Below are 23745 nucleotides of genomic sequence, written 5' to 3'. Positions count from 1 at the left end.
TTAGTTAGTTAATAGGTCTTAACCTCACTGGCTATAAACACTGAGTTGCATGCACAGGAGAATGGACACGTTGGACTAACATTAAATCCAAGGGAAATATTTAATTATCAGATCAGAACATACATTTAAAGATATGAGCAGTTCTAGAAATAAAAAAAAATAATAATATGATGTTTTGTTTCCTATGAGTAATCATGAAGCAACTTGCTCACTGATGGAGGGTAGGCAACAAATACTTGAACGCCTGCGCAACGCGGAAATACGAGCTTACGAGACGCACTTGAAGGCAGCATTTTCGCCCGCGTGCGTGGGTTACGACGCATTCTTGTCATCCAAATGTAAGAGGACACCGCTTCCTGGTGTGGAGTAATAATAATGGGCTGATGAGAGAGTGAGAAGGTAGTCGGTAACAGTCCACGGTGTGACCTGCTCTGATTTGACGAGTCTGCGGATAAAGTGTAAGTGCACAGGCTGTTTTGATGGTTTGTTTTCACTGGGTTGGCTGTAATAGTTGTACCGGAGAAGATGTGATGTGGATTAAGAGATGTGGTCAGTCTCACTGGATCGATATCATCCAGTGCGGAAGCAACAACCTGTAGAGGATGTGCTTTTTTATTTTTGAGCAAGAGTAACAGTTTGAAAAGTCAAATATTTGCATGTCAAATATGTTGTGGAGTTGCTGAGATCAACTTGAGAATATTTTTCCAGTTGTTTCCTCATTCCTTGTGGTGCACCCTTCTGTTTTTTTCTTTTTTTTCTGCCTTTTTAGATGACTTAATGTAAGAAACATTCACTGGAGACTGTGATAAGACCTTTACTGGAATACACCTTGCCATATCAGTAACTTTCACATCATAAATACTACACACTGACTAACTGAGCCACCCATGAAACTAAACTATTTACTCTGTTAATGTCTAAGATCTACCCATTAATGTGCAGATTACTAATTTAACTCATTGTTAACTCGCAGGCTTTTCCCGCAGTTTTCTAGACATGTAATTGTAGATTCATACAAAGGTGTTCGGTTGTGATACTTTAAAGATATTCCAGTTTAACTTACAAACCTTAAACACGCTTAAATGTAAAAAAAAAAAAAGGAAAAGAAAAAAAAAGTGTCTCCAATTCAACAAATATGGAAAATAAAGTTTCTAATGATGATAAATAGAACATTTAGTGAATTTTCTCTTTCTCTGTCGTTCCTGGAAACTTTCAAGGAAATTGCAGACCTGTAAAATTAAAATGTGTGGCACTTCCTCAATGGGTTACTTGTTCCGGTTCTTTGAGATTATAACACATGTTTATTGTACTGTAAATGTAATGTACTGTCAGGGTCTCTTCTAACGACTGTATGTGTTTTACTTTCAAATTGGAACAGAAGAGACACTGTATTCAGTCGGAGAAATGTCTGCCGTAAACAAATCTGCAGAGGATGGCGACTCCTTCTCTTCAAAGGTCATCTACATAGTATTTATCATCCTGCTTCTGGACCTGCTGGGATTTACACTGATTCTACCTCTGCTGCCTTCAATTTTGGACCATTATGCACAAATGGGGGTTAGTTTTGTTTTGAGTTTTTCAAGAAATAACATCCACAGGGTACTTTAAATGGGAATCGTACAGGTGATAAAATATATCAGCTGGACCAGAACAGAACACTGGTAAAAAATTTAAAAAAACTACATTGCTATGTCATTCATTACATTTAATTGTCGCCTCTAAATCAGAGATATAATTAGCGTTTGTATGCCCCACACCTGTTTGGAAAAAAATGTGTGCATCAGACATTCTCTTGGCAAGAGTACATCAGTTTCACCAGTGTTTATGGTTTGCAACAGAATAAACTGATTCTGCTGCAGTACAAAAAAGAATAAGAAAAAAATATGGGGTGACAGTGTGCAGCAGATTTGGATGTCTGTCACATCTTTTGAACAAAGAGGGTTTTGTACGAAGAATCTGTTTCATAAAAAAACATAACCAACTCTGTGTTGCTGAATAGATTAGTAGTCACAGGCTGTTTCTGTGTGTGAGTCTGCATGCTGACTCATGCTGAATTGACATCTTTACTTGTTTGTATTTTCCAAGTGTGATGTTGTATTCCCGGTGTTTTTTTTCTTGCATACAGGATGTTGTGTATCAGTCTCTTCAGAGTGTTGTGGACTGGTTCAGGGAGGCCGTGGGGATTCCTTTGGAAAAGAAATACAACGCTGTCCTGTTTGGAGGTATTATATCACCTTCTATATAGCTTATGCAGAGCTGTACTTTTTTGTGACACTGTAACAACATTCATTTGTGTGCTCCTCAATTTGTCTTTCAGGTCTGATCGGGTCACTGTTTTCTCTGCTGCAGTTTCTATCGTCGCCTCTAACGGGGGCTCTGTCAGACCGCCATGGCAGAAGACCCTTACTCATCCTTACCACAGTGAGTAAAACACCATATTACACCACTTTGATTATGACTTATATAAACCGTGTTCTTTAACATTGGAAGTCATATAGAAAAGAGCAGCAGTGTTATAATATCATTATTGTTTGTCAAACATAGAGTCATTCACTTTGCACAGTTTGTACTCTTACTTGTGTAAGGAACCACGCAGCTTTGCCATCGGTGCCGATTCATGCGGGTCTAATTGGGTGCCTTATTTTCCAGTTAGGGCTGATCTCCTCCTACGCAGTCTGGGCCGTTTCCCGGAGCTTTAGCATGTTCCTTTTGTTTCGAGTAATTGGGGGCATTTGTAAGGGCAACGTCAGCCTTTGCACTGCCATCGTGGCCGACTTGCCTTGCCCGAAAGCACGGAACCGAGGAATGGTAGGCACAGACTTTCTTTGGTAATAATGTGATCGAATGCATGCTCCATCTTTGTGCATAGATTATTGTGATCAGATTCAGCTAGTTTACTGTTTTCTCTTTTCTTCATATATTACTGTGACTATCATTACATAATGTTTCTGATTAGCTATTTATTACCCTAAGTCACACCTGATATCTAACTTCAACTTCATCATCACCAGGCCATGATTGGCATTGCCTTCTCCTTGGGTTTCACCGTTGGACCTCTGATGGGTGCCTACTTTGCCATCAGCTCAAGAACAACAGGAAATATCTTCTACCAGACTCCAGCACTGCTCGCCTTGGCCTTTAGTGTTGCTGATCTGGTGTTCATTTGGCTCATGCTGCCAGAGACACTCAAAAAGGATGTCAAGGTAGACTAAAGAAACATTTACACTCCCAAATGATAAACTGAATCACACACACTTTTAGTCAATGGACAGAAGGCTTTTTTTTGTTTGTTTTGTTTGCGGTTGATACTCACACTGAAGTGTGGAGCTTTGCTGGGAACACAGCGCTTCTTCACACAGACATTACATTTGACATAATTGTCCTTGTTTCATCCTAGGATCCTTCAACAGGGTTTGGGGACTCCAGGGACCTTCTGAACCCATTATCTTTGTTCCATTTTACAGCTGTTACCAAATCAAAAGACCCACCTTCAAAAAAAAGTGCGTACTGCACATGGATTCTTCTATGAGGCAGGAGCTGACACACATATGACCCATAATTGAACTTTGGCACGTTGACTGAAATTGGGCATGTCTTTACAGGAATGCAGAAACTACATGTGCTGGGCCTGGTTTATTTTTGCTACCTCTTCCTGTTCTCTGGTCTGGAATTCACATTGAGTTTTCTGACACACCAACGCTTCCAATTTACAAGGTATGAAGTCAAAGATAAAGCTGTGTACTCTGTCAGCAGCATTGTGTGTGTGTGTTTGTTTTTTTTACAAGCATTTTTCTCTCACTAGTATGCAGCAGGGAAAGATGTTCTTCTTTATTGGTGTCATCATGGCTCTGATCCAGGGAGGTTATGCTCGCAGAATCAAACCCGGGCACCACATCAGAGCTGTTCATATGGTATGTGTTGACACAAAGGTTGCAATGATTTACCATTTATGCTGCTAAAAACACACAACCACACCTCTGCACACCTGAACCCTGTTGTTTGTTTTTAGGCAATCATAGCGTTAATCCCAGCGTTCATTCTCATCGGGCTCTCATGGAACATACTGATGCTTTACAGTGGCTTGGCGTTATACTCATTTGGTGAGCTCAAGTTTAAACTGTTAAGTTGAACCTTTTATCGTATCCAGAAATGTGCAAAATTCAAATGCAATGATTCTGTCTTTATGTTTCCTGTCATTCTTTTTCTTACAGCAGCTGCAATCGTAGTTCCATGCCTGTCGACGCTTGTTTCTGACCATGGTGAACCTCTTTTTCATGCTTATTTATTGAAACTCACAGAGCATTTTCATGTTATACTATAATGTGCATACTTTGTGGATATTCCTTCAGGCTCTGCCAATCAGAAGGGTACGGTCATGGGGATTTTGCGTAGTCTGGGCGCTCTGGCCCGAGCACTGGGACCAGTGGTGGCATCCTCAGGTAACAAAGACTGATGCCACCAAATGCTGCTAAAATCTGAAATGTGTTGACAATTTATGAAGCCTTAGCCAGCACAGTATTTGAATGCATAATTTGAAGTACCTTATTCTTCCTTATTCTTGTGTTTTCTTCACAGTTTACTGGATCGCTGGAGCTCAGATATGCTTTCTTCTCACATCAGCCTCTTTCATTATACCTCTGGTTCTTCTGAGAACTGCTCAGAGGCTAAAGGAGGAGTGAGAGACACAAAGACTTGGAAGAGACATTTTGATGTTTTATAAGTTTGATGAATGTTAAAATGTTTACATCATGCAAGAAAACAAGCACTGACTTAGTACTGATATAAGCAAAAATAATAAGGAGATGTTTACTTTCTGCACTGTTCAGCAAGTATTAATACATGAAACAAAATAATGCAATAAGACGATGCACATGCCTAAACAGAGAGATGTTATTGTACAAATGAGAAATGAGTGGACATAAAATTGTGAAATGTTTGAGTTTGGTTGGATTACATATAACATTTATGCTCGTGGAACATATATATCATTTTTATAATTCAGTATTTTATCACTCAGAGTTTGTATTTTACAAAATCGCTTTTTTATTTTAGCTGAGTTTAAAAATGTGGATATTCTATTTTCTTGTAATTATAAAAGAATAAACAAGAAAGTCAACATCTGTCTATGAGGATTAGTTTTTTTTTACTTATTATTTTATTTTACTGTATTAAAAAAAATCAATGAACTTCATTTCAGAGGTGGAAAGTTATCAAAAGTACAAACTACAGTTAAGTACTGTCCTCACGTAAAACCTTGAGGTAGGCTACATGTATTTAAAATAAGTGTTTCATTTCTATATACATTTTACTCTGCAACATGTACAGTATATGACAGATTAAGATGTCCCTTAAACATTAGCATTTCTATAGATGAATCTACTCTTTACAGTATACAAATGGGTATACCCGTCAACATCAACAATAAAATGCTGCTTTACTTACAATATGTTAACCAAGGATGCACAATATAGACTAAAATACAGAGATAAAGGTGTTAGAAATGCTCTACAAGACAGGGTCACCGCATTTATGTAATAATGTGCATGTAATAATGATTGATTGATATTGAGCCCTATCTATCTATCTATCTATCTATCTATCTATCTATCTATCTAAAAAAACTGTAATATACACTATAAGAGTAAAATAAAAGGGCAAACACAACGAACAGACAGAAGTGTCCTTCAGACTATACAATAAACAACAGACAAGTGTACAGATAAAAAAAAGAGTACTAAAGGTAAAGTGGCATGATATAAATAATATTGCACTTTATTTTGCTAATTTACTGTATATACTTTTGTGCAATATATTTTATTTACTATTGCTATTTTGATATTTTATTATGTATAGTTTGTTCTTTGTATATTTTTATTCTTAAATTGTTGTCTATCGTGCACTGCAATTTCCCAGTTTGGGATAAATAAAGTATATCTATCTATCTATCTATCTATCTATCTATCTATCTATCTATCTATCTATCTATCTATCTATCTATCTATCTATCTATCTATAAATAAATAAATCTTACAGCTTTGGTGAGTACTAAAAGTACTAAAAGTGAAGGGATAGGAGTTGGAGTTTTGGCTGTAGGTTTGACTCAAATAAAGGATATTTGAATGGCGACATATTAATGAATTAATAACTAACAGAAGCGCATTTATGTTGTATTTCTTGTCACTGTTGTACCTTTTTATAAAGTCACCAGAGGATGTCGCTGTAAGCTCTCCACACACTGTAAACATCAGCTGTTTCAATCAGGTTCACTGCTAGCTGCTGATGCTAAGCTATCAAACAGGTTGCTCAGCCTTGGTAGACAGGCTCACTGTTTGTGGATTATACGAGCTGCAGACAGACAGAGACAACACATGGACGACCGAGTGAGCATGCGGACATGTGACTGCCTGTAGGAAAACAAACAAAAAAAAACCCCTGAAAATGGACAAGGTATCTGACGAAAGTAGCGGGTGTATTTCAGGCTAATGCATGCAGCTAAACGTGAGCTAACTTTTTATTTTTAGCAAACTTTAGCTCGCTGTTGTAAACAGGTGTGTGATCATTTGTTTTGACCACCACCACCAGCAGCAGCAGCAGCAGGGTGTAGGTTTAAAAAACAATAAGTTTTGACCGGTTACTTAAAAAAAAGTTGTGATATATAATATTAGCCATGCTAGCTATAAATTTGAGCTAACAGCTCTGTAACTTCACTTGTTGTTAAAGTTTGAATTTAACATATTTAATCTGTGAGTCTAAAACGTGGATAGGGAGGTAACTTAACATGACTCGACTTAAAGCAGCAGTCAGTAATGTGCCAAAGGTCAGACTATCTTTACTTTCCCCCCCTAGGAGAGCAAGCTGTCATCTGCTGTCCAGTCTTTGGACTACAAACATCAGAGGAGACAGAGGAAGGAGTCTGCTGAGCCACACACAGCCTCATCACCAGCCTTTATCTTACCTAATCCATACCTGTCTGACCAGAGTTTGAGAGGGTAGGAGGACATTTACACACTTTGACACACAGATCTTAATCAAAATAATAAATCATTTGACCTAATGGCCTAAAGGCAGCAGTGTCAAGCTCCTGACTTGTGTTGAATTGACTTAACTTAACAGGTCAGGTATGAGCCCAAAGCAGAATCCATCAAATACAAATGGCGTGCCAGCAGCAAAAGGTGGAAATGCATCAAGGTGTCATGGCTACAGCAGCAGTCGACCTGTCAGAGAGACCGGTAATGATTTCCGGACCGCACGGGATCCACAAGCAAAGGTTGATTTCATTTTGAGTACCAGAAATGTTTTATAAGTCAAACATGTCATCGTGACATATATTTAAGTGATTTTCCTTTTCTTTTTTTTTCTTTCATCCTTTCCACAGACATCTAAAAGCAACTATGACTCTCCTGCTCAAAGCAGAGTTATGGGAAAGAGCTCGCTGGATGCACAGAGGAAAGGTAGATATATCACACATGGTATTGTTATATTTTTTCTGATTTATCCCTGACACCTCAGCCTTCGTTTTCCAGAACAAAACAATATCTACTTACACCAAATTTCTCTCACTTTTAATCATTTTTAACCAACTTTGGGGCTGCAGGTTTTAGAGGTGCCAGATCTGCCCCGAATTCTGCAGGGAAGTCAAAACCAGCACAGACAGACTCGACCCCGTTTGAAGTGAAGATGACTGACTTCCCAGAGTTGGCTGGTGTTTCTCTGGGCAAAGCAGGCCCTTGTCCTCTCGTTCAGAGAGAGTGCTGGGGTCCAACTCCTCCATCCACGAGCCCCCTAACGCAAGCGTCAGCATTTTCCTGGAAGGTGAGCTCAGTGAAACATCAGATGTGTGATATCTGATTGTGCAGTTTGTGGTGAAAGCTTCACTCGTGTTTTACTTCCACTGTTTAGTCTGCCAGAAGAGCATCCCCAACACACCCTGACCCAAAACAAGTTGCCACTAACCACAAGCCAGAATCCTCTGCTGCTTCACCAGGTAGGTGAAAGTCCACGTAGTAAGCTTTTCGGTGACCATATAGCAGTGTCAGTAATGCTTTAGATATTGATTATCACATTCATTCATTCGTTTATTTTTATGAACAGATCAGATGGTGGTGACTTCATGGGCTAATGTTGCCTCTCAGCCTCCAAAGAAACATGTCCCTAAAGAGAAGACAATCAGCGGCAACCACATGCAGGTTAGATTCCCTCCAAAAGAAAACTCAAGCATCAAAGTCAGAAATTCTGTGTGGCTAAAAGTTGTTTTCTGTCCCTCGACTTTGCGTCTTATCAGACAGAGGAAGTTGCTACACAGCAGGAAGATGGAGCAGCAGGGAAGAAAAAACGGAAGAAAAAGAAGAAGAAGGTTAAAGGTGAAGATGCAGAAGCTGAGTCAGAAGAAGCAGTTATTTATCAGAAGCCTCCAAAATTTGAGGTAAATAATAATTGTCTCTTTTATTTCTGTGTCTTTTTAGTTCAGTTTAAAACCAAAACTTAAATTTATAATTTAAAAAAAAGATATATACTTTTTTTTTGTCTCTTTGTTTTGTCAGGATGAAGAGGAGTTTCCAGGCTTGACTCTTTCTTTGACTGGGATTGACAGATTGATAACAAGCAGCAGTGCAGCAAAACTATGCAGTGAGGTACATAACAGCAGTTATTTCTCATCAGAGATGCTTTCACATAATAATTAGAATACATAGTCTTTAGAACTTGCTAAAATGTATACTACAAGGGTGGCAAATAAAAATCACTTCAACTTGTGTCATTAAAATTAGACGGTGTATGATTTTCAGGAAAACCAAAAGGAAAGTGTTCAGCATCAGTCTGCTGACCAAACCAAAGAAAAATCACCTGCAGCAAAAACTCAGCCCACAGAACTGACTAAAAAAGGACAGGTTTGTATCTTTGAATTTTAAATCAAGTAGATGACATTATCCTTCAGAAAACAGAATAGATTACGCCGGGTTTGTCCCTTTGTTCTTGGTCTCTTGTTCTTCCTAGAAAGCTGAAAAGGTGTCTGGGAAGAAGAGCAAAGTTCCTGTTCAGCTGGACATTGGAAACATGTTGGCGGCCCTAGAAAAGAAGCAACAGTTTCAAAAAGACAAACAGGATACCAAGCCAGTCATTCTCTCAGGTCGGTTATGAGTTATTAGTTTCTTTGGTGAAGTATCTTGAAGACTCATTACACTGACTTAAAAATCTGCAATAAAAGAAAGAATAATACATTTCTTTTAAAATGATTTCTTTGTAGTTGGTGGAGGACTACCTGTTGTCCAGAAGCAACCATTAGTCCAAAAGAAGCTTCATTGGCAGCAGGCTAAAATTGCTCACAACCCCTTGGACTCTACCAGCCCTTTGGTGAAAAAAGGGAAACAGAGAGAGGTGCCCAAAGCCAAGAAACCCACTCCTCTCAAGAAGGTAAGCCCACTCACTTGCTCTGGACTTTACATAGATGCACTGCAATTTGTAAGAATGTATTTCAGCGTTGGTACAGCCATGATGTTTGTTTATGATTCTCAGGTCATTTTGAAAGAAAGGGAGGAGAGGAAACAAAGACGTTTGCTGGAGGAGAGAGGACTGCTGCCTGAAAATGAGTGTGAAACCGCCAATGATGCTGCAGAAGAAGAGCAAGAGCAGTGTGACACAAATGCTACAGGTGAGACAAGCTCGTGAAACAATATAATTCAGTAGCTTTCTACTGCAAGTTATCACAGCTGGAAGTAGATTAAGAAAATCATGTTCGTTCTAGCTAATATTTGATCTGTGTTTTGTGCCAAGATGACGCTGGGAGTCTTACAGAGGAACTTGATGATCAGTCAGAGATTAATGTCACAAATCAGATGGTGAAAGAGGTTGACGAAGAAACTGACAAAGACGAGACAGCAGACCAACAAACCTCTTCACCTGTAACCTGCCCAGCCAGTCGACCCAAAATCCACAGCAGAAAGTTCAGAGAGTAAGACTTTAAAAGAAAACATGATTCACCGTATCACAACTCGTATTCCTTTTGGGTTGTCTGTTGTTTTTCTTTCTTACATTTGTCTTCATTTGAAATGTATGTATGCAGCTATTGCAGCCAGATGCTGAGCAAAGACGTGGATGAGTGTGTAACGTCTCTGCTAAAGGAGCTGGTTCGTTTCCAGGACCGTCTGTACCAGAAGGACCCCATGAAAGCCCGCATGAAGAGACGGATCGTGATGGGACTCAGAGAGGTCCTGAAACACCTCAAACTCAGGAAGGTCAAGTGTGTCGTCATCTCACCCAACTGTGAACGCATCCAGTCCAAAGGTACTGTCTCTCTGTGACTTCAGGAGACTTTGAATTTCTCTTAATTGGGAACAATATGTATGACAGAAAATCCTGATTTGACACCTGTGAAATAGTAAATGAAAACGCCTCCTACTTATGCACATGATGTGTGTCCACTCTGACATTTGTAGGCTGTTTTTGTAAAGATCCCAATAGACAATAGTTAAAGTTGTATTTTCAGATTTATTTGTTTTAGATTTATCCAGCTAAATGTAACTTATTCTAACTTGGTGTCACACTTATTTTTTTTCTTTCTACCTCAGGACATCAAGGTTCAGGCCACTTAAAAACTTAGAGTACTTAAAACTGTGATCCTGACATTCACAGAAAAACTTTACCTTTCACAGGAGGCCTGGATGAGGCTCTCTACACCATCATCGACACTTGTCGTGAACAGGGGGTGCCATTCGTTTTTGCTCTCTCCAGGAAAGCTTTGGGTCGCTGCGTCAACAAGGCAGTGCCTGTGAGCCTGGTGGGCATCTTCAACTACGATGGTGCACAGGTCAGGTTTACATTAGCAACAGTACATACTAGTATGTATAATAAGTATTTTATACAAGCTGAAAACATCTTTGTTACCCACAGGACTACTATCATAAAATGATCGAGTTGTCGTCTGAGGCCAGGACAGCTTATGAGGTGATGGTGTCCAGCCTGGAGCAGACAGGTCAGGCAGAGGTGGAGCAGGTGGCGAACACTGAGGAAGAGTTGCAGATCAGCAGTCTGGCTGAGGAGGCTGAGCGTTGTCCTGACACCACACCGGCGGAGGAACCAGAGTACAGTAAGTTACTGTCCTGACTGTGAAAGCTGTGATCCTGTGACCAATTTAGGGATGAGATGCAGTTAAATTAGATGATACGATAAAAATATTTTGTAATAAAATGTAATAATTATCTTTTTGTAATTCTTCTTCTAGTAAAAATTTGGAAGAAAATGTTGGACAAGGAATGCAACCACAAATTTCTGAACTTTGAGGAGCAGCTGAGCCTCATGTGCTTGGAAAGTGACTGTACTGAAAACACTGAAGATGAGAAGAGTTGACAGTGGAAAAGCCTTCTGTGCCTAAAAGAAAAATGAAACCTGCTCGTACTGATCGTAAGTCCATTCTAGAAGAAACTAGGATGGACTTAATCCCACATGCAGAGGAGGAGCAATGCAAGGTGCTCTGCTGCTTGAGGTTGTCAACCTGGAGCTTTGTCAGGAAATTAATCGTGTTGCTAATATTTGCAATGAATCAATAATTTCTTTCTCTGCTTTGTGAAATGCTAAAATCATATTTTTGTGCTTGAGCTGAAGATAATGTTGCAAAGCAGTGTATTTTTAAGAGTGTGTGTGTGTGGATTATAAAGAGACGTTAAACACTCACTAGGACCAAACCAGTCACTTGAAGAGATCCCACAATATGAATATGAATGAAAATGTCTGTGAACATGCTTAGAGGATGTGTAGGGGTTTAAATACTGACTGTGTGTGGAATATCAACCAGTCATACAGTACTGAGAACTTATCAGTGATGTTTTGGCATTGTTTTTGACTTGGAGCTATTATGGCTCATTAGTGTTTTTCTCTTCTCGGTTAGGTTCAGTTTCAAACATATTTTTATCATTTTTGCCTTTAGATAATTGGAACATTAGAGAAATGAAGGGAGGAGTAGAAAGGAGAGAAAGCACCCCAGCCAAAATCAAACTACGCGCATTGCAGTTACATGATTAGTGTCTTATATGGGTGCAAACAAGTGGCACTAAGATTGTGAAATAATTGTTTCACAGGTTTTCAAAGGGTGATACACAACCAGACTTTTGAATTATTTCTTAACATAATTTCACAAGCTGAGAATCATCTTGACCTTAATTTGAACCCACAGTCTTTAACCCCTGTGCCACCATGACAAACCTAGGTTCAGTTTAGAGCTAGAAAATAAGCTATGCTCTTACTTTGCGTAAGAGATGAAATAATTTTTGCATGACAAGTCAGAACTTTTTTTTCTTAATCCTAATTGCACTACATGGTAGACCCTGTGTTATTTGTTATTTGTGTCAGACTACCAAAGTACACTAATGTAGTACTACCTGTGATTAGGTGTAAATGGTAGCATTTGATTTTATTGTAACAGGAAAAAACAGCAAAATAATGTTAGGAAACATTACCAGCTGCTAAAAAGTTGTTCAGTGAGTGTTTAGGGGGCATTCGGATATTGAAAGAAGCCATAAATGACAAAACAGACATTTCTGTTGTAGAAATGTGGTGTAATGTCAGATGTGGTATGTTTCAAGTCTTTGGTTAAGTGCATAAAAAGATTCTCAGTGAGTCTAAATGTTAGTAGTAGTAGTTGGTATGGGATTGGGTTCATGTAAAAGTCTAAGCTGCGTATTGATCTCTTAGCAAAATATTTTGTTTGGGAAATATGTTTATTTGCTCTCTGGTGGTGAGTTAGATGAGAAGACGACACTACTCTCATTTTGGTGTTAAATATAAGGCAATAGCAGCTTTCTATTTTTTTTGCTAAGCCTTACTTTTACTGCGCATAAATGTGATGGATATTGATTCTCTCATTTAATTTTCCACCACAAAGCGAATGAGTGTATTCCCAAGATATTTTATTAAATTGAAGATCCTTTAAAAGCTTGACTAAAAAGCAGTTCACTTAATTATGTGGTAGGGAGAGACCAAACTGTGAAACAATAGGAATTTAAAACTGCCTGATGAAAGGCCTAATGTTTTTGATTTTTTGATTATTTGTTTTGTAAATCCTTGAATATAAACTCTGTATGTAAAATGGAGTATAGATAAATTAAATGAAGATACATACAATACTTTTTTAAATTGAATTGACAGGTTGACTGTTTGAGATGTCACATGGTAAATAGGAAATTAAATTCAGAGGAAATGTTTGGAGTTGATTATTGTTTCTTCTAGCAATTTATCAATGTAAATTGTTGTTTGCATAAATATGACAAATGTGATCTTGAAGTGAGTGTGAGTCATTAATAAACAAGAGAAAGAGTAGTAGACGAAGTACATTTCCCTGAGGCATCCCAAAATCATTGACGGAGAGGCTCTTCAGAACCACAAATCTAAGACCTAACCCGAGATTTGTTTAGACAAATATAAATTAGAAAATAACAAGATTTTAATATTTGTTATTTTAAATTGTTCACCTTTGTCATTACCTATTATAGTAAATAACTGACCTGATCACAGGTCAGTTATCTTCCAAAATCTTCCAAAATATTGTAGGGATATCTGAAACCTTAAATTTACTCAAGCACTTCTTCCATCTAACTTTTAAAACCATGTTTCATAAAAAACGTATTCATCACTCTTGTTTAGTGTTCAAGCTTTTGTCCTTTAGCTGAACAAAAAACTAAATCATGAGATGTCACACACGTTAACACTTTTAAATGGGCTTTTACCCTTGTTGAATACATATAAAAAGATAATACCTTGTATAATGCGATATACACGGTCACCTTTGTAGACTCTACATGAGAAATGTTTCATGCCTAAATAAAGTCCTGTGTCCAAGTAACACTACAATAATTTTTATTTGTAATTTTAAATAAAACAAAGGTTATAACATTTTGAAATAAAAGTCACTATGTCCAATTAATATGTCAAAAGGAACATTTTCTTAAAATCAGTTTGTAAGTATACAGTATCTTACAAAATAAAATTGTTTAGTTAATTGGACTACTAACATGTTTATGTGCAGCTTTTTTATATTTAGTTTAAGTTTTACTAGATCAAATGACAGCACAATCTTATAACTAAGTATAACCAGATGTGTTTCTTAAACTTTCTCTGCATATTCTGTTGTTGTGTGATGATGTAGGGCAGAGCACTCTCTTTCTTTCTTTTCTTTTTTAAATTTACTTTAACTAGAAGCAAAACTCTTAACTCTTTAAATTAAGAGTCTGATGATATATACAGTATATATATTTTTTTTCTTTCAACAAAACCCACGAAAAGACAAACAAATAGATGTAATGACCTGACTTTCTGTCTAGTCAAAACCTGTTTAGCATATTCGTCTGTGCCATAGAGATGTTAATGTTTATATACGTATGATGAGATAAGATGTTTACTATGTTCATCTAAGTTCAGCTTGTTACAATGCAAACATTTGCACAAGTACTTTAACCAAAGTATAGCTGAGGCTGATGAGAATCAGTTTTGCAGGTATTTGTTAAGTAATGGACAAATTGAAACTTTGGCATGACGTTGCTAAATGGAAAATCAAGATCACCAAGTATATTCTGTAGAGATCTTAAATGTAGCAATACAACAATACATGTAGTAGTTTTCAAGACATTTCACTCACTAAAAATGTCGATCTCATGCTGGTGCAAGAGGAAAAGTCAGTTCCTCTTCCATACTATGCTATTACCTATATTAGGACCAGCATCATTGAAGCCCCCTGTAATTTCGTTGTGCTTACAGTATGTCTGTTGTACAATGACAATAAAAGCTTTCTATTCTATTCTATTTATATTCTGAATATCTGTATCAAATGTCATCATTATCCATGTCATATTTATTGAGACATTCCACTTGAAACCATAAAAGGCAGCCTGCACATTGTGCTAAAAGAAAAATTAGTAAGTAGGTAGGATACATCACCTAGGAACCATGAATGTTAGGACAAAACTGTGTGCCAGTCCATCAGGGACATGTTAAGCAGTTTTAACATACAAGTAGTACAATCATTGTCTGTCATTATAATTTATATGTTGCAAATTTCACAGCAGCAATCCAACAGATGTCAAGATATTTCAATAAAAACATCAACCTCATGGTCGTGCTGGAGTAAAGTTCAACGGATCACAGAAGTCTGTATGATTCATCCTCTGGCAACCATGAATGTTTATACCCAGAATAATCACAAAATAATGACAAATATAAGAAAAACGTATATTAGATAGTAGATATTTAACCTTTTTCTAACTCTAAGCAATAAATCACTGGGAACTTTTAGATTTGGACATTGCATATAAAACAAACAAAAACTATATTAAAGGTGGTGCAGAGAAAGTATCGACATATTCACTATTGATGACTTCTGTGCACACTTCCACTTTACTAGTATTTATTGGCTTTTGAAGAGCAAAATTGGTGTAATGGATACCCTTCTCTCTACAGGAAGTGTCAACTGACACTTTTTCTTTCTGCAGGAAGACCATATTGTCACTGTCCACCACTTTCACCTTGCTGTAGTCCTCTGATATGTTGTCCTTTGGTCTCTGAACATCGATGCAGCCAGAGCTGTTGAGTGGGAGGATAAGAATATTGTCACCATTCACCTCTTTCACTCTGCGGTAGTCCACCTGTTTCACATCCACCTCCTGGATGTTTTCCATATGTCTCTGAATATCCACATAAGAGCTGTTTGCGAAGGGTTGGATGGTGTTATCATAATTCAATGTTTGCTGTCCTGTTGCTTCTGTGTTAACAAAGTTACATTGCTGTTCCTGAGCAGGCAGCTGGGATGGTGTCATGATAGATAAAGACTTGTTGCTCTTTACATAATTATCTATTTCCTGATTTGTTTCCCCAGACTTCTCACAGTCATTTAGGATGGGGGTTGAACCCTTACACTGGGTTTCCGAGTCTAAGCAGAAACCAGGAATAATCAAGCTTTTCTTCCTTTTTTGAGAATTGGATGGATCTGCTATCCCATTTTCATTTTCGGTCACAATTAAGTACTCCTCTATCTGGTCCTTAGAGCCCATCGTAAGAGAAAAGTTCTGGTTGATGATAAAGGCACTGATGACGTCCTCAGATCGCCCACTCTGAAAGGATGAGTTGAAGTTAATTTAGTACATTAGTACCTCACATCCAAAGAAACGTTCGGGATATATTGTAAATATAGTGCAGATGCAGTATTACCTTGAGAAGTTGAAAATCTACTCCTCTAATCTTTGGACCAGGAACTGGGGGGAGAACATACTGCTTCACACTGGGCAACAAAAAAAAATGAATCATGAGTCAAATGATGCTTATTATCCCGACTTTACAAAATAAGTTTTATATATATATATATTTCTTTAAAAGACGATACATACTATTTCCTCTTCATGACCAAAACGCACGCTGCTGCTATAAATGGAATTGTAGAGAGGGTGGAAACCAATATCCAAAACGGTCTCTCATTTTGAAGATCTAAATTAAAAAGAAAAAAAAATTCAATGATTGTAAGTGCTTGTAAAAATTGCCCCATGTAGTAAAGCCAAAGATGAAGCAATGAGCTTCTGAGACTTACAGTTAGGGACCTTCACATATGTAGTGTTGGTCCACTCACTCCAAAAGCCGTGGTCTAGCCTACAGCGCACCTTAACCATATACATCACACCAGGACTGATGCTGTACAGGTTGAAATGTTTTTGTGTACCTGACATGTACTCCTAGAGAAACAGAAAGAAATCAGTGGTCAAGAAAGCTCCCCAGCAGCTCTATTTCCTGAGAGGACTGAGGAAGGTGCACCATTAAGGTACGGTATGGTACGGGAACTGATCTGCCTGTGAAATACATCTGTATACACTTGTCACTTCATCTTCTTATCTGCATATATGTTAGATTTATCCCCATTTTTTTCCATTCATAGTGTTATCTTGTTGTTTTGTCTTTTCTTTTTTTTCTTTTATCTTTATGACTCCTCACTGTTAAGATTACCTATTTTTCTCACCCACCATATTTTATTGTATCACTGACCGTGTGTTAACCTACATAGCTGTGTATGACGTACTGTGTATTGTTAGTGTGAAGTATGGAAGCTGTTGGCTTTTGTGTTAAAAGCCCTGGAGGCAGCTGCTTTATTGCCCTCTATTGGCTAGATGACAAGTTGAACAGCCTGCCTTCAAGGTAGTTTAATGGCTTCCTGTTCGGATGTCTCCCAGCTGCAGATGCATTTATCGCCCATATTTTAGCCATAAATAACTCGCTACTTTTAACGAGTTAAATTTTTTTGTGTGTGTTGCTGAATCTCAATTCATCACTTTTGATGATTGTTTCAGCTCTAAAAGAAACCTGTAACCGAATTAGAAAACAACAACATAACATAGATTTAATGATTGTCTAGGGTCTAGGGTTTTACATTTTGATAGTGAGGCAGCCATTTTATTTATCTACAGATCACAGATTGTAACTTTCAGAGGAGTGTATCAGTCAGCCAATGAGAAGAAAACCTTTGTTCTGGGAACCAAAAAGGGTAAAAACAAAACTGTAATACCAGTCGACCTCACTGTGGAGGATACTGTGCAAATAATTTCATTGTTTTTAGGAATTTTTAGCATTTAAAACTCACCTTCCACTGGTTGCTGTTTTCTTGTTTGACTCTCAGTTGATATTTAATGGTAACCCAGCCAGACTTGGTGTCTGTGTTATAGGGGCGCTCCCAACTGACATGAAGATATGAACTGTCCTCTTTCCCCTCCAACAGCAGCGTTACATTTTCAGGAGGATTGGGCTTCACTGTCGAGCACAGACAACAAGAACATAAACCCACACTAGTGCTTCTATGAGGCTGTTCTTTTCAGTAAACACTACTGAGTATTTAAAGCAGTAGTAATAACATAGTAGTAAAGTATTGCTGATACTTAAAGGAAAGTCATTAATTGTACAGGTATTTGGTCATGAACCAGTATTAGACAGATGACCTGATGATGGCTGATTATCACTAAAGTTGTTACTAGTTCCTTGTGAGAGGGAAACAAATATCTGTCCTAAATTTCAGAGCAATACATCTAATATGTGCGTGACATATTTCAGTGGACAAGAGAAAACCTGTGGTGCTAGAGAAAAGGGCAGGGCTCACTAGGTCATCAGGATTTATATCTGTGGGGTCATTAATGACAATTAACAATTGACAATTGAATGTCAATCCATTCAATAGTTGCTGAGATAGTTTAGTTTGGACTAAAGTGGTGGACAGATGACTAATATCCCAGAGCTGAAAAAGAGGATTCACAGCAGCCAAGGACAAATGCAGTAACTGACATTTTTGAGTCTCACACATGGCTTGTGAAGTGAGCCCTTAGACATCAACGTTTCTTTAGAGTGTTTGTAGAAAAAAAAAACATAGAAAAGTTATTATATAAGAGTTATTTTCTCTGCTCCAAAAGTATAGCATGTGCAGATCACATACACAACTGTACGTATAACCAAACAAAAGATCTGAAATATGATCTGAGACTGTGCACATGTTTTACACCGGCATAAACCAGTTCCGCCTCATTCCATTCAGGTTTTCGTTTGTGCACCGTGCTTGTCACTCAGTACTTTTCCATTCCTTGCAAAGCCCAAGAACATTACACAACCAAAAGATAATTGGCTGCTGTGGTAACTTCTCCACTAATGTACACACAGATTTAGTAGTTGTCAATAGTTCAAAGTGTATCACCGCTAGTCTGACACAAACAGTTAAGTTGAGCTAAACATATTGCGCTATTCTTGATTATAAATGTCATTTGAGGTGATTTGTAGTTATTTAAAGTAACATTTCAGTTCAGTTTAAAGATACTCATTATAGCCACTGTGGTTCAGTGTTGTAAAACAATAATACTTCAAAAAAGTTCAAGGGTAGTTACTAGTTTTTATAGACAATGAACAATAAGTATGTCAGTACAAAGTCTAACCCACAGGAATTATACTGTACATATTTGTCATAACCCAGAAAACAAACAAAACTTTAAGCTCCATTATGTGACTTTTCTACCTTGAAAAAACAGTTTCAAAATTTTTTTGCTAGATCGACCGATAATAGATTAAATGGAGCTTCCTGTACTCATTATCACAAACTTTTGGTTGCGGGTCACCACAAGTGCTCATTGCTTTATGGCACTAAGTCACGCACCTCTATCGAACACATAGTTTTGGTGAGACTTCTTCAGAGGTTTTCCCTCTGATGTCCTCTAGCTGCTCGGTCTCTAGTTCTGATGATTTACAGGGTTTCTTGATGGACAGGAAAAATAAACTGCTACTAAATGTAGCTGCTGTTAGCTCAGTTAGCTGTGCTGCCTGGAGAGTGAGTTCAGAGCACCTGGGGAGAGTTTGTGTTTAAGACAGCATTCGAAGCGGGGTTTCACTCATTCTGAGTGAAGTTGCTCAGAGGTGCATTACCTAGCGTAACGAAGAAACAGTGATGGCTGCATGAAAAATGCTAAAGGCCCTATCCAGAGCAAGTGTTTAGTTTGTCCATTCTGGGCTATGGTAGGAACATAGCGGACTCTGTAGAAGAGGACCTGCTATGCCTGAAGATATAAAAGGCTCATTCTAAGATAACAAAAAATATTATAATTTTCATGAAAATACAGTTATATACTGATTGTGTTGATGTTTCTATCTTTATTTTTACGTTGTTTTAGAGTTTATGGTGTTAGTATCTTTCTCCTGAGTCATTCATCTTTCTTTGAGAGTAACAACTTACCAATTTCCACCACATCTATCTTAAAGGGGTCTGAAGTGGCATTCCCAAGGGCATTAGAGGCCACCACTGTCAGGTAGTAATAGACCCAAATGGCGGTATGGTTCTTGTCAAAGAAACAGGAGTTCCTTCCTGCTGACAGATAGTCTGGACACTCGAATACTCCCTCTAATCTGCAAAGAGACAAAACTAGACCTTTACTGACAGCATTCTATTTACACACATTTACAACAAGGTCATTGTTGTAAAACTTAAACTGAAAATGTTTGCACTTAATAAACAAGTACAGGGCTTAGTTGACAATACAATATATCTCAGGTGTGCATTGTTCCTCACTGAACAGCATGGTCCCAAATGTCATCATCTAAAAACCTACAGATAATCAGATTTTCTGAAGTTTAATGGACCTACAATATGCATGTAGTAAGTAAATGTCACATTATTAAAATAATAATAATTATTAAATTATGATATTAATAATTATTATTAGGATTTATCCTCTGGGCACCTTGACAAACTTATGGAAATCTATCTGTAGTTTTAGAGATATTTCAGTCTGGACCAACGTAGTGGACAAACTGACATTTTTATCTTAAACTATCAGCATTGGCGTTTTTCCCTCAAGCCAGGGCAAGTGAGGGTCACACATGTTTGAAGTCTGTAGGTTTACTTGCACAGCAACAGAAATTTGTGTTCAGGTGGCTGAACACAAGTATGTGAAGACGGGGGCTAGTAGTTTTCCACTTGCCTGTCTACAACCCTATACTGACAACAACAGCTTCACTTTCACTAGCTCTCAGTGTGGTTGACAAACCTATCTGAACTTTAATGGGAAATCTGTTGGACTGGTGGTTAAAACTGCCAGTGATTTAAATGCTACTCTGATTCCAGCTGAGGACCTTTGTTGTTGTCATTCCACTCCCTCTCCTCAATTTCCTTGTATCTCTGGCTGTGACTTGTTGAATTAAGAAAATTTTAATGCAGTAATGAAAATTAAATTTAAAAACAACCGACCTTTCTGTCTCGTAATAGAGGCGATGCATAGTTGGCAGTCCTCCGTCAGAGCCCGGCTCCCACCAGCAGGTAAATGTCTCTTTCTCAGGAGACCTGCAGCCAACTAGGACAGGTTTCCCTGGTGGAGACATGCCTGGCAACACATGTGACAAACAAGCTTCAGCTCCTAATATCTAGTTTAACATTAATGCAATTAAAAAAACAAAAACAAACACTGACGCAGTTAGACTGTTTAATGTTTAGTACCCATGCAGATGTAGCCATTCTGTTGTAGACTTTATGTTAATATCTAGGTCTGGACATGGGACCAATATGTAAAGGTATTTGCATCACATTTACATAGAAATCTTTGAAAGGGACAGAAGAAAGATTTATTTCTTCCAGAGAAAATAGTTCCAATTAACATTGTTCACAGTGAGGTTTTGGGATTATCCAGTATAATCCAGATTATCGAGCATCTGGAAACAGATGTTGCTGTTCAATGTTTTATCTCCAAACGTACACAAACCACAGCCTGGAGACAGGAGTGTACTCTTAATTTATCCCCCCAGCCCATCCAGAAACTACACATGTCACATGTATTTCATCCAAAAAATAAACCAGTATTGTCACTTAACTTCTGTTGCTTGACTTCAGGGACTAAGAACCGTTATGAAACTAATATTAGCCACAGAAGAGGCGCATATTTTGCAATAAATACTGACCCCCAGACAGGTGAGACAAGTACATAATTATGCATTTTGCTTGATGTATTACTTGATAGACTCCTGAAATTTGGATATCTATGTCATGCTTTCTCCATCCTAAAAATCAGCTGGCAGAACATTACTGAATGATACACATCAGAGGGGATTTAGAGGTGGGTATATACCCAATTCTGACTGAAATATAAGTAGGTATACCTGCATATAACGTCCACTATTCCAATGGTTATGTGCCAAAGATAATACATTTGAAGTCTTTCAACTTACTGTTGGACTCTACAGCTGCAGACAACAGCAAGAGCAGTACCAACCCAAGATCTCTCCTCATCCTGGCACAAATGGTCACGCTAAGTCCCCTGAAAAAGGAAGTGACGTCACAAGTTTAATGAGGTGATATAGTCCCGTGGTTTGGCTTTGTGTCTTGTATTTACCTAAAACAAGGAGACATGAAGGGAAAACAATGTGCACGACCAATAATTGTTTGTCTATGTTGTAGCCAATACATACACACATCTGCGTTCTTCACATGCTGATAAAACATGATATACTATTAGAGACGAGAGGATTAATATACAAGTTATAATGTGATTTATAGCAACATGTGACCCTTTCACCAGTTTTCATCAGCGTTACTTAGGAATTATGTGAGTGATCATAAATTAAGGTGAGGAATAGGAATGGAGCGGCTGGTTTGAAAAAGTCTTTAAACCAGCTGTGGAGAGGAACATGCTTCACCTGGCACTGAGTCATAAATACTGATTCTTTTATTGCATGTTGTTTTCAACTCATCTGACACATGAATGTTGCTCTGTCAAACAACCCAAATGGACTTTATACTTGTTCTATACTTACTTATTCCATTCCACAACACAGGCATACATTAGAAAACTAAATGCATAAATATGCCTCGTCAGAAGTAATAACACACTCAGCGAGGTGACTCTTTCTTGACCTCACACTTTGGATTCGTTTGACATTCAGGAGGATGGTTAATTGGCTCAAACTGAGTACTTGGAAGATTTATGCTTTTCTCTGTATGTAAGAACAGTGAAATGTATTATGCAGTTAAATCACCTGAAGAGCTGTGGGAATGGCTGCCAGACGGTAATTTACAGAATGCCACTAAGGGGTCACACCTTTTCACCTGCTTCTTTTGTACAGTAACCACAGTGACAAGCTTAGTTTCATGCTGCCATACCAGCTCCGACATGTTTTAACAGGAACACTTGAGCAAGATGGAATCTAGACTATTATCAACCGTATGTACAACCAAACCAAAAATCAAAAATAATACCTGTTACTGAATGCTGAACATTCAGCTTTTACCCTCAGTGTGTCTAGAATAATACTTTTTTAAATTTGTACTATCATCATGCAGATGATTTTTTTATTTATCGTAATATGTGTACTTTATATATATAGTCTGTGTTATATAGTCTATATATATAATATATCAGAGCTATATATAGATATATATAGATATATATCTTATATCTATATCTATATCTAAGATACATATACATATTATATATATAATATATATATAGATAGATAGATATAGAATAGTATATATAGAGATAATATATATATATATATATATGTTCTATGTTGTACCTTTTAATAAGTTACTGGAATATATCTTGGATGAGTACAGAACATATCTTTGAGATATACACTTTCTATAAGCTGGTATAAATCAGTCACTCTTAATTCATTGATCACCATAAAAGCAACTGATCTCATGGATTTATTTTTATTTTATTTTTTTTGGGCTGTTATGTTAAACAATAATACAAAAACACTGCACTAAAATCACACCCCCATGCAAAATTAGGTTACAGTACGGCTTTGCACCTCTTTTAACAGCAACTGTTGTTATAAGGTAATCAAAGGTAGTATAACTCACCTCACTCATCAACTCGGTGTCGAGGTACTCTGTAGACTACATTTAACTGCTGATCATAACCACATACGGGAAAGTAGTCCTCTTCTCTTATGACATTAGTGCGGACGTCCTTCTCACACCTGGCAACTAGTGGGTCTGTCACGTCAGGTGGGATGTATGAGGAACAGAGCTGTTTGCGTCACGAAGGGGAGGGGTTTGTTGTCCACACAACCTGCCCACCTCGGTGTAATCAGAGAGTGCAGCCTCAGTGAGATGTCACACCTCAATCTGAGTTTACTTCGGAACTGGCACGATCCCAGCTGCTGCTGTGCATCTGTGTCTCTCTGTCTCTATCACAGGTTCCACTGCTACTGTAATCATTTTATCATTCATTGTGATTCATTGTCATTTTGTCAGTCATTGTA

The 23745-nt window shown here is 37.8% G+C and overlaps 3 protein-coding genes across 4 annotated transcripts; 2 read left to right on the top strand and 1 right to left on the bottom strand.

Annotated features, from left to right (window-relative positions):
* Window positions 1–312: 312 nt before the first annotated feature.
* LOC104918987 (major facilitator superfamily domain-containing protein 10) lies at window positions 313–5118 on the top strand. The gene is made up of 13 exons (XM_019255674.2): window positions 313–458; window positions 1379–1557; window positions 2126–2222; window positions 2318–2421; window positions 2650–2808; window positions 3012–3203; window positions 3398–3500; window positions 3603–3714; window positions 3803–3911; window positions 4010–4100; window positions 4212–4259; window positions 4350–4439; window positions 4576–5118. Exons 2-13 carry the CDS (start codon window positions 1405–1407, stop codon window positions 4677–4679), a joined length of 1362 nt encoding a protein of 453 aa, XP_019111219.1. The 5' UTR covers window positions 313–458; window positions 1379–1404; the 3' UTR covers window positions 4680–5118.
* A 1123-nt stretch (window positions 5119–6241) lies between these two features.
* Window positions 6242–13031, top strand: LOC104918988 (selenocysteine insertion sequence-binding protein 2). 2 transcript variants are annotated; one of them, XM_010730885.3, is made up of 18 exons: window positions 6242–6447; window positions 6847–6989; window positions 7114–7267; window positions 7376–7451; window positions 7595–7812; window positions 7900–7984; window positions 8092–8186; window positions 8282–8422; window positions 8541–8630; window positions 8784–8885; window positions 8992–9124; window positions 9242–9408; window positions 9511–9646; window positions 9769–9946; window positions 10058–10278; window positions 10647–10801; window positions 10885–11080; window positions 11216–13031. In XM_010730885.3, the coding sequence occupies exons 1-18, from the start codon at window positions 6439–6441 to the stop codon at window positions 11338–11340; spliced, it is 2424 nt and encodes an 807-aa protein (XP_010729187.2). In that variant the 5' UTR covers window positions 6242–6438; the 3' UTR covers window positions 11341–13031. The 2 variants fall into 2 exon arrangements, with proteins under 2 accessions (XP_010729187.2, XP_019111239.1); XM_019255694.2 differs by having other exon boundaries at window positions 6242–6498.
* Window positions 13032–14812: 1781 nt separating this feature from the next.
* prlrb (prolactin receptor b) lies at window positions 14813–23465 on the bottom strand. The gene is made up of 9 exons (XM_010730886.3): window positions 23342–23465; window positions 21703–21791; window positions 20732–20864; window positions 19721–19890; window positions 17600–17766; window positions 16559–16700; window positions 16362–16458; window positions 16186–16255; window positions 14813–16088 (listed from the first exon to the last, which is right to left on the bottom strand). Exons 2-9 carry the CDS (start codon window positions 21761–21763, stop codon window positions 15306–15308), a joined length of 1623 nt encoding a protein of 540 aa, XP_010729188.3. The 5' UTR covers window positions 21764–21791; window positions 23342–23465; the 3' UTR covers window positions 14813–15305.
* Between the last annotated feature and the right edge of the window lie 280 nt (window positions 23466–23745).

The sequence above is a fragment of the Larimichthys crocea genome, chromosome III (genome assembly GCF_000972845.2).
Source record: "Larimichthys crocea isolate SSNF chromosome III, L_crocea_2.0, whole genome shotgun sequence".
Taxonomy (NCBI): Eukaryota; Metazoa; Chordata; class Actinopteri; family Sciaenidae; genus Larimichthys; species Larimichthys crocea.
Note: the sequence above shows the minus strand (reverse complement) of the source record. Positions and strands in the feature narration are given on the sequence as shown.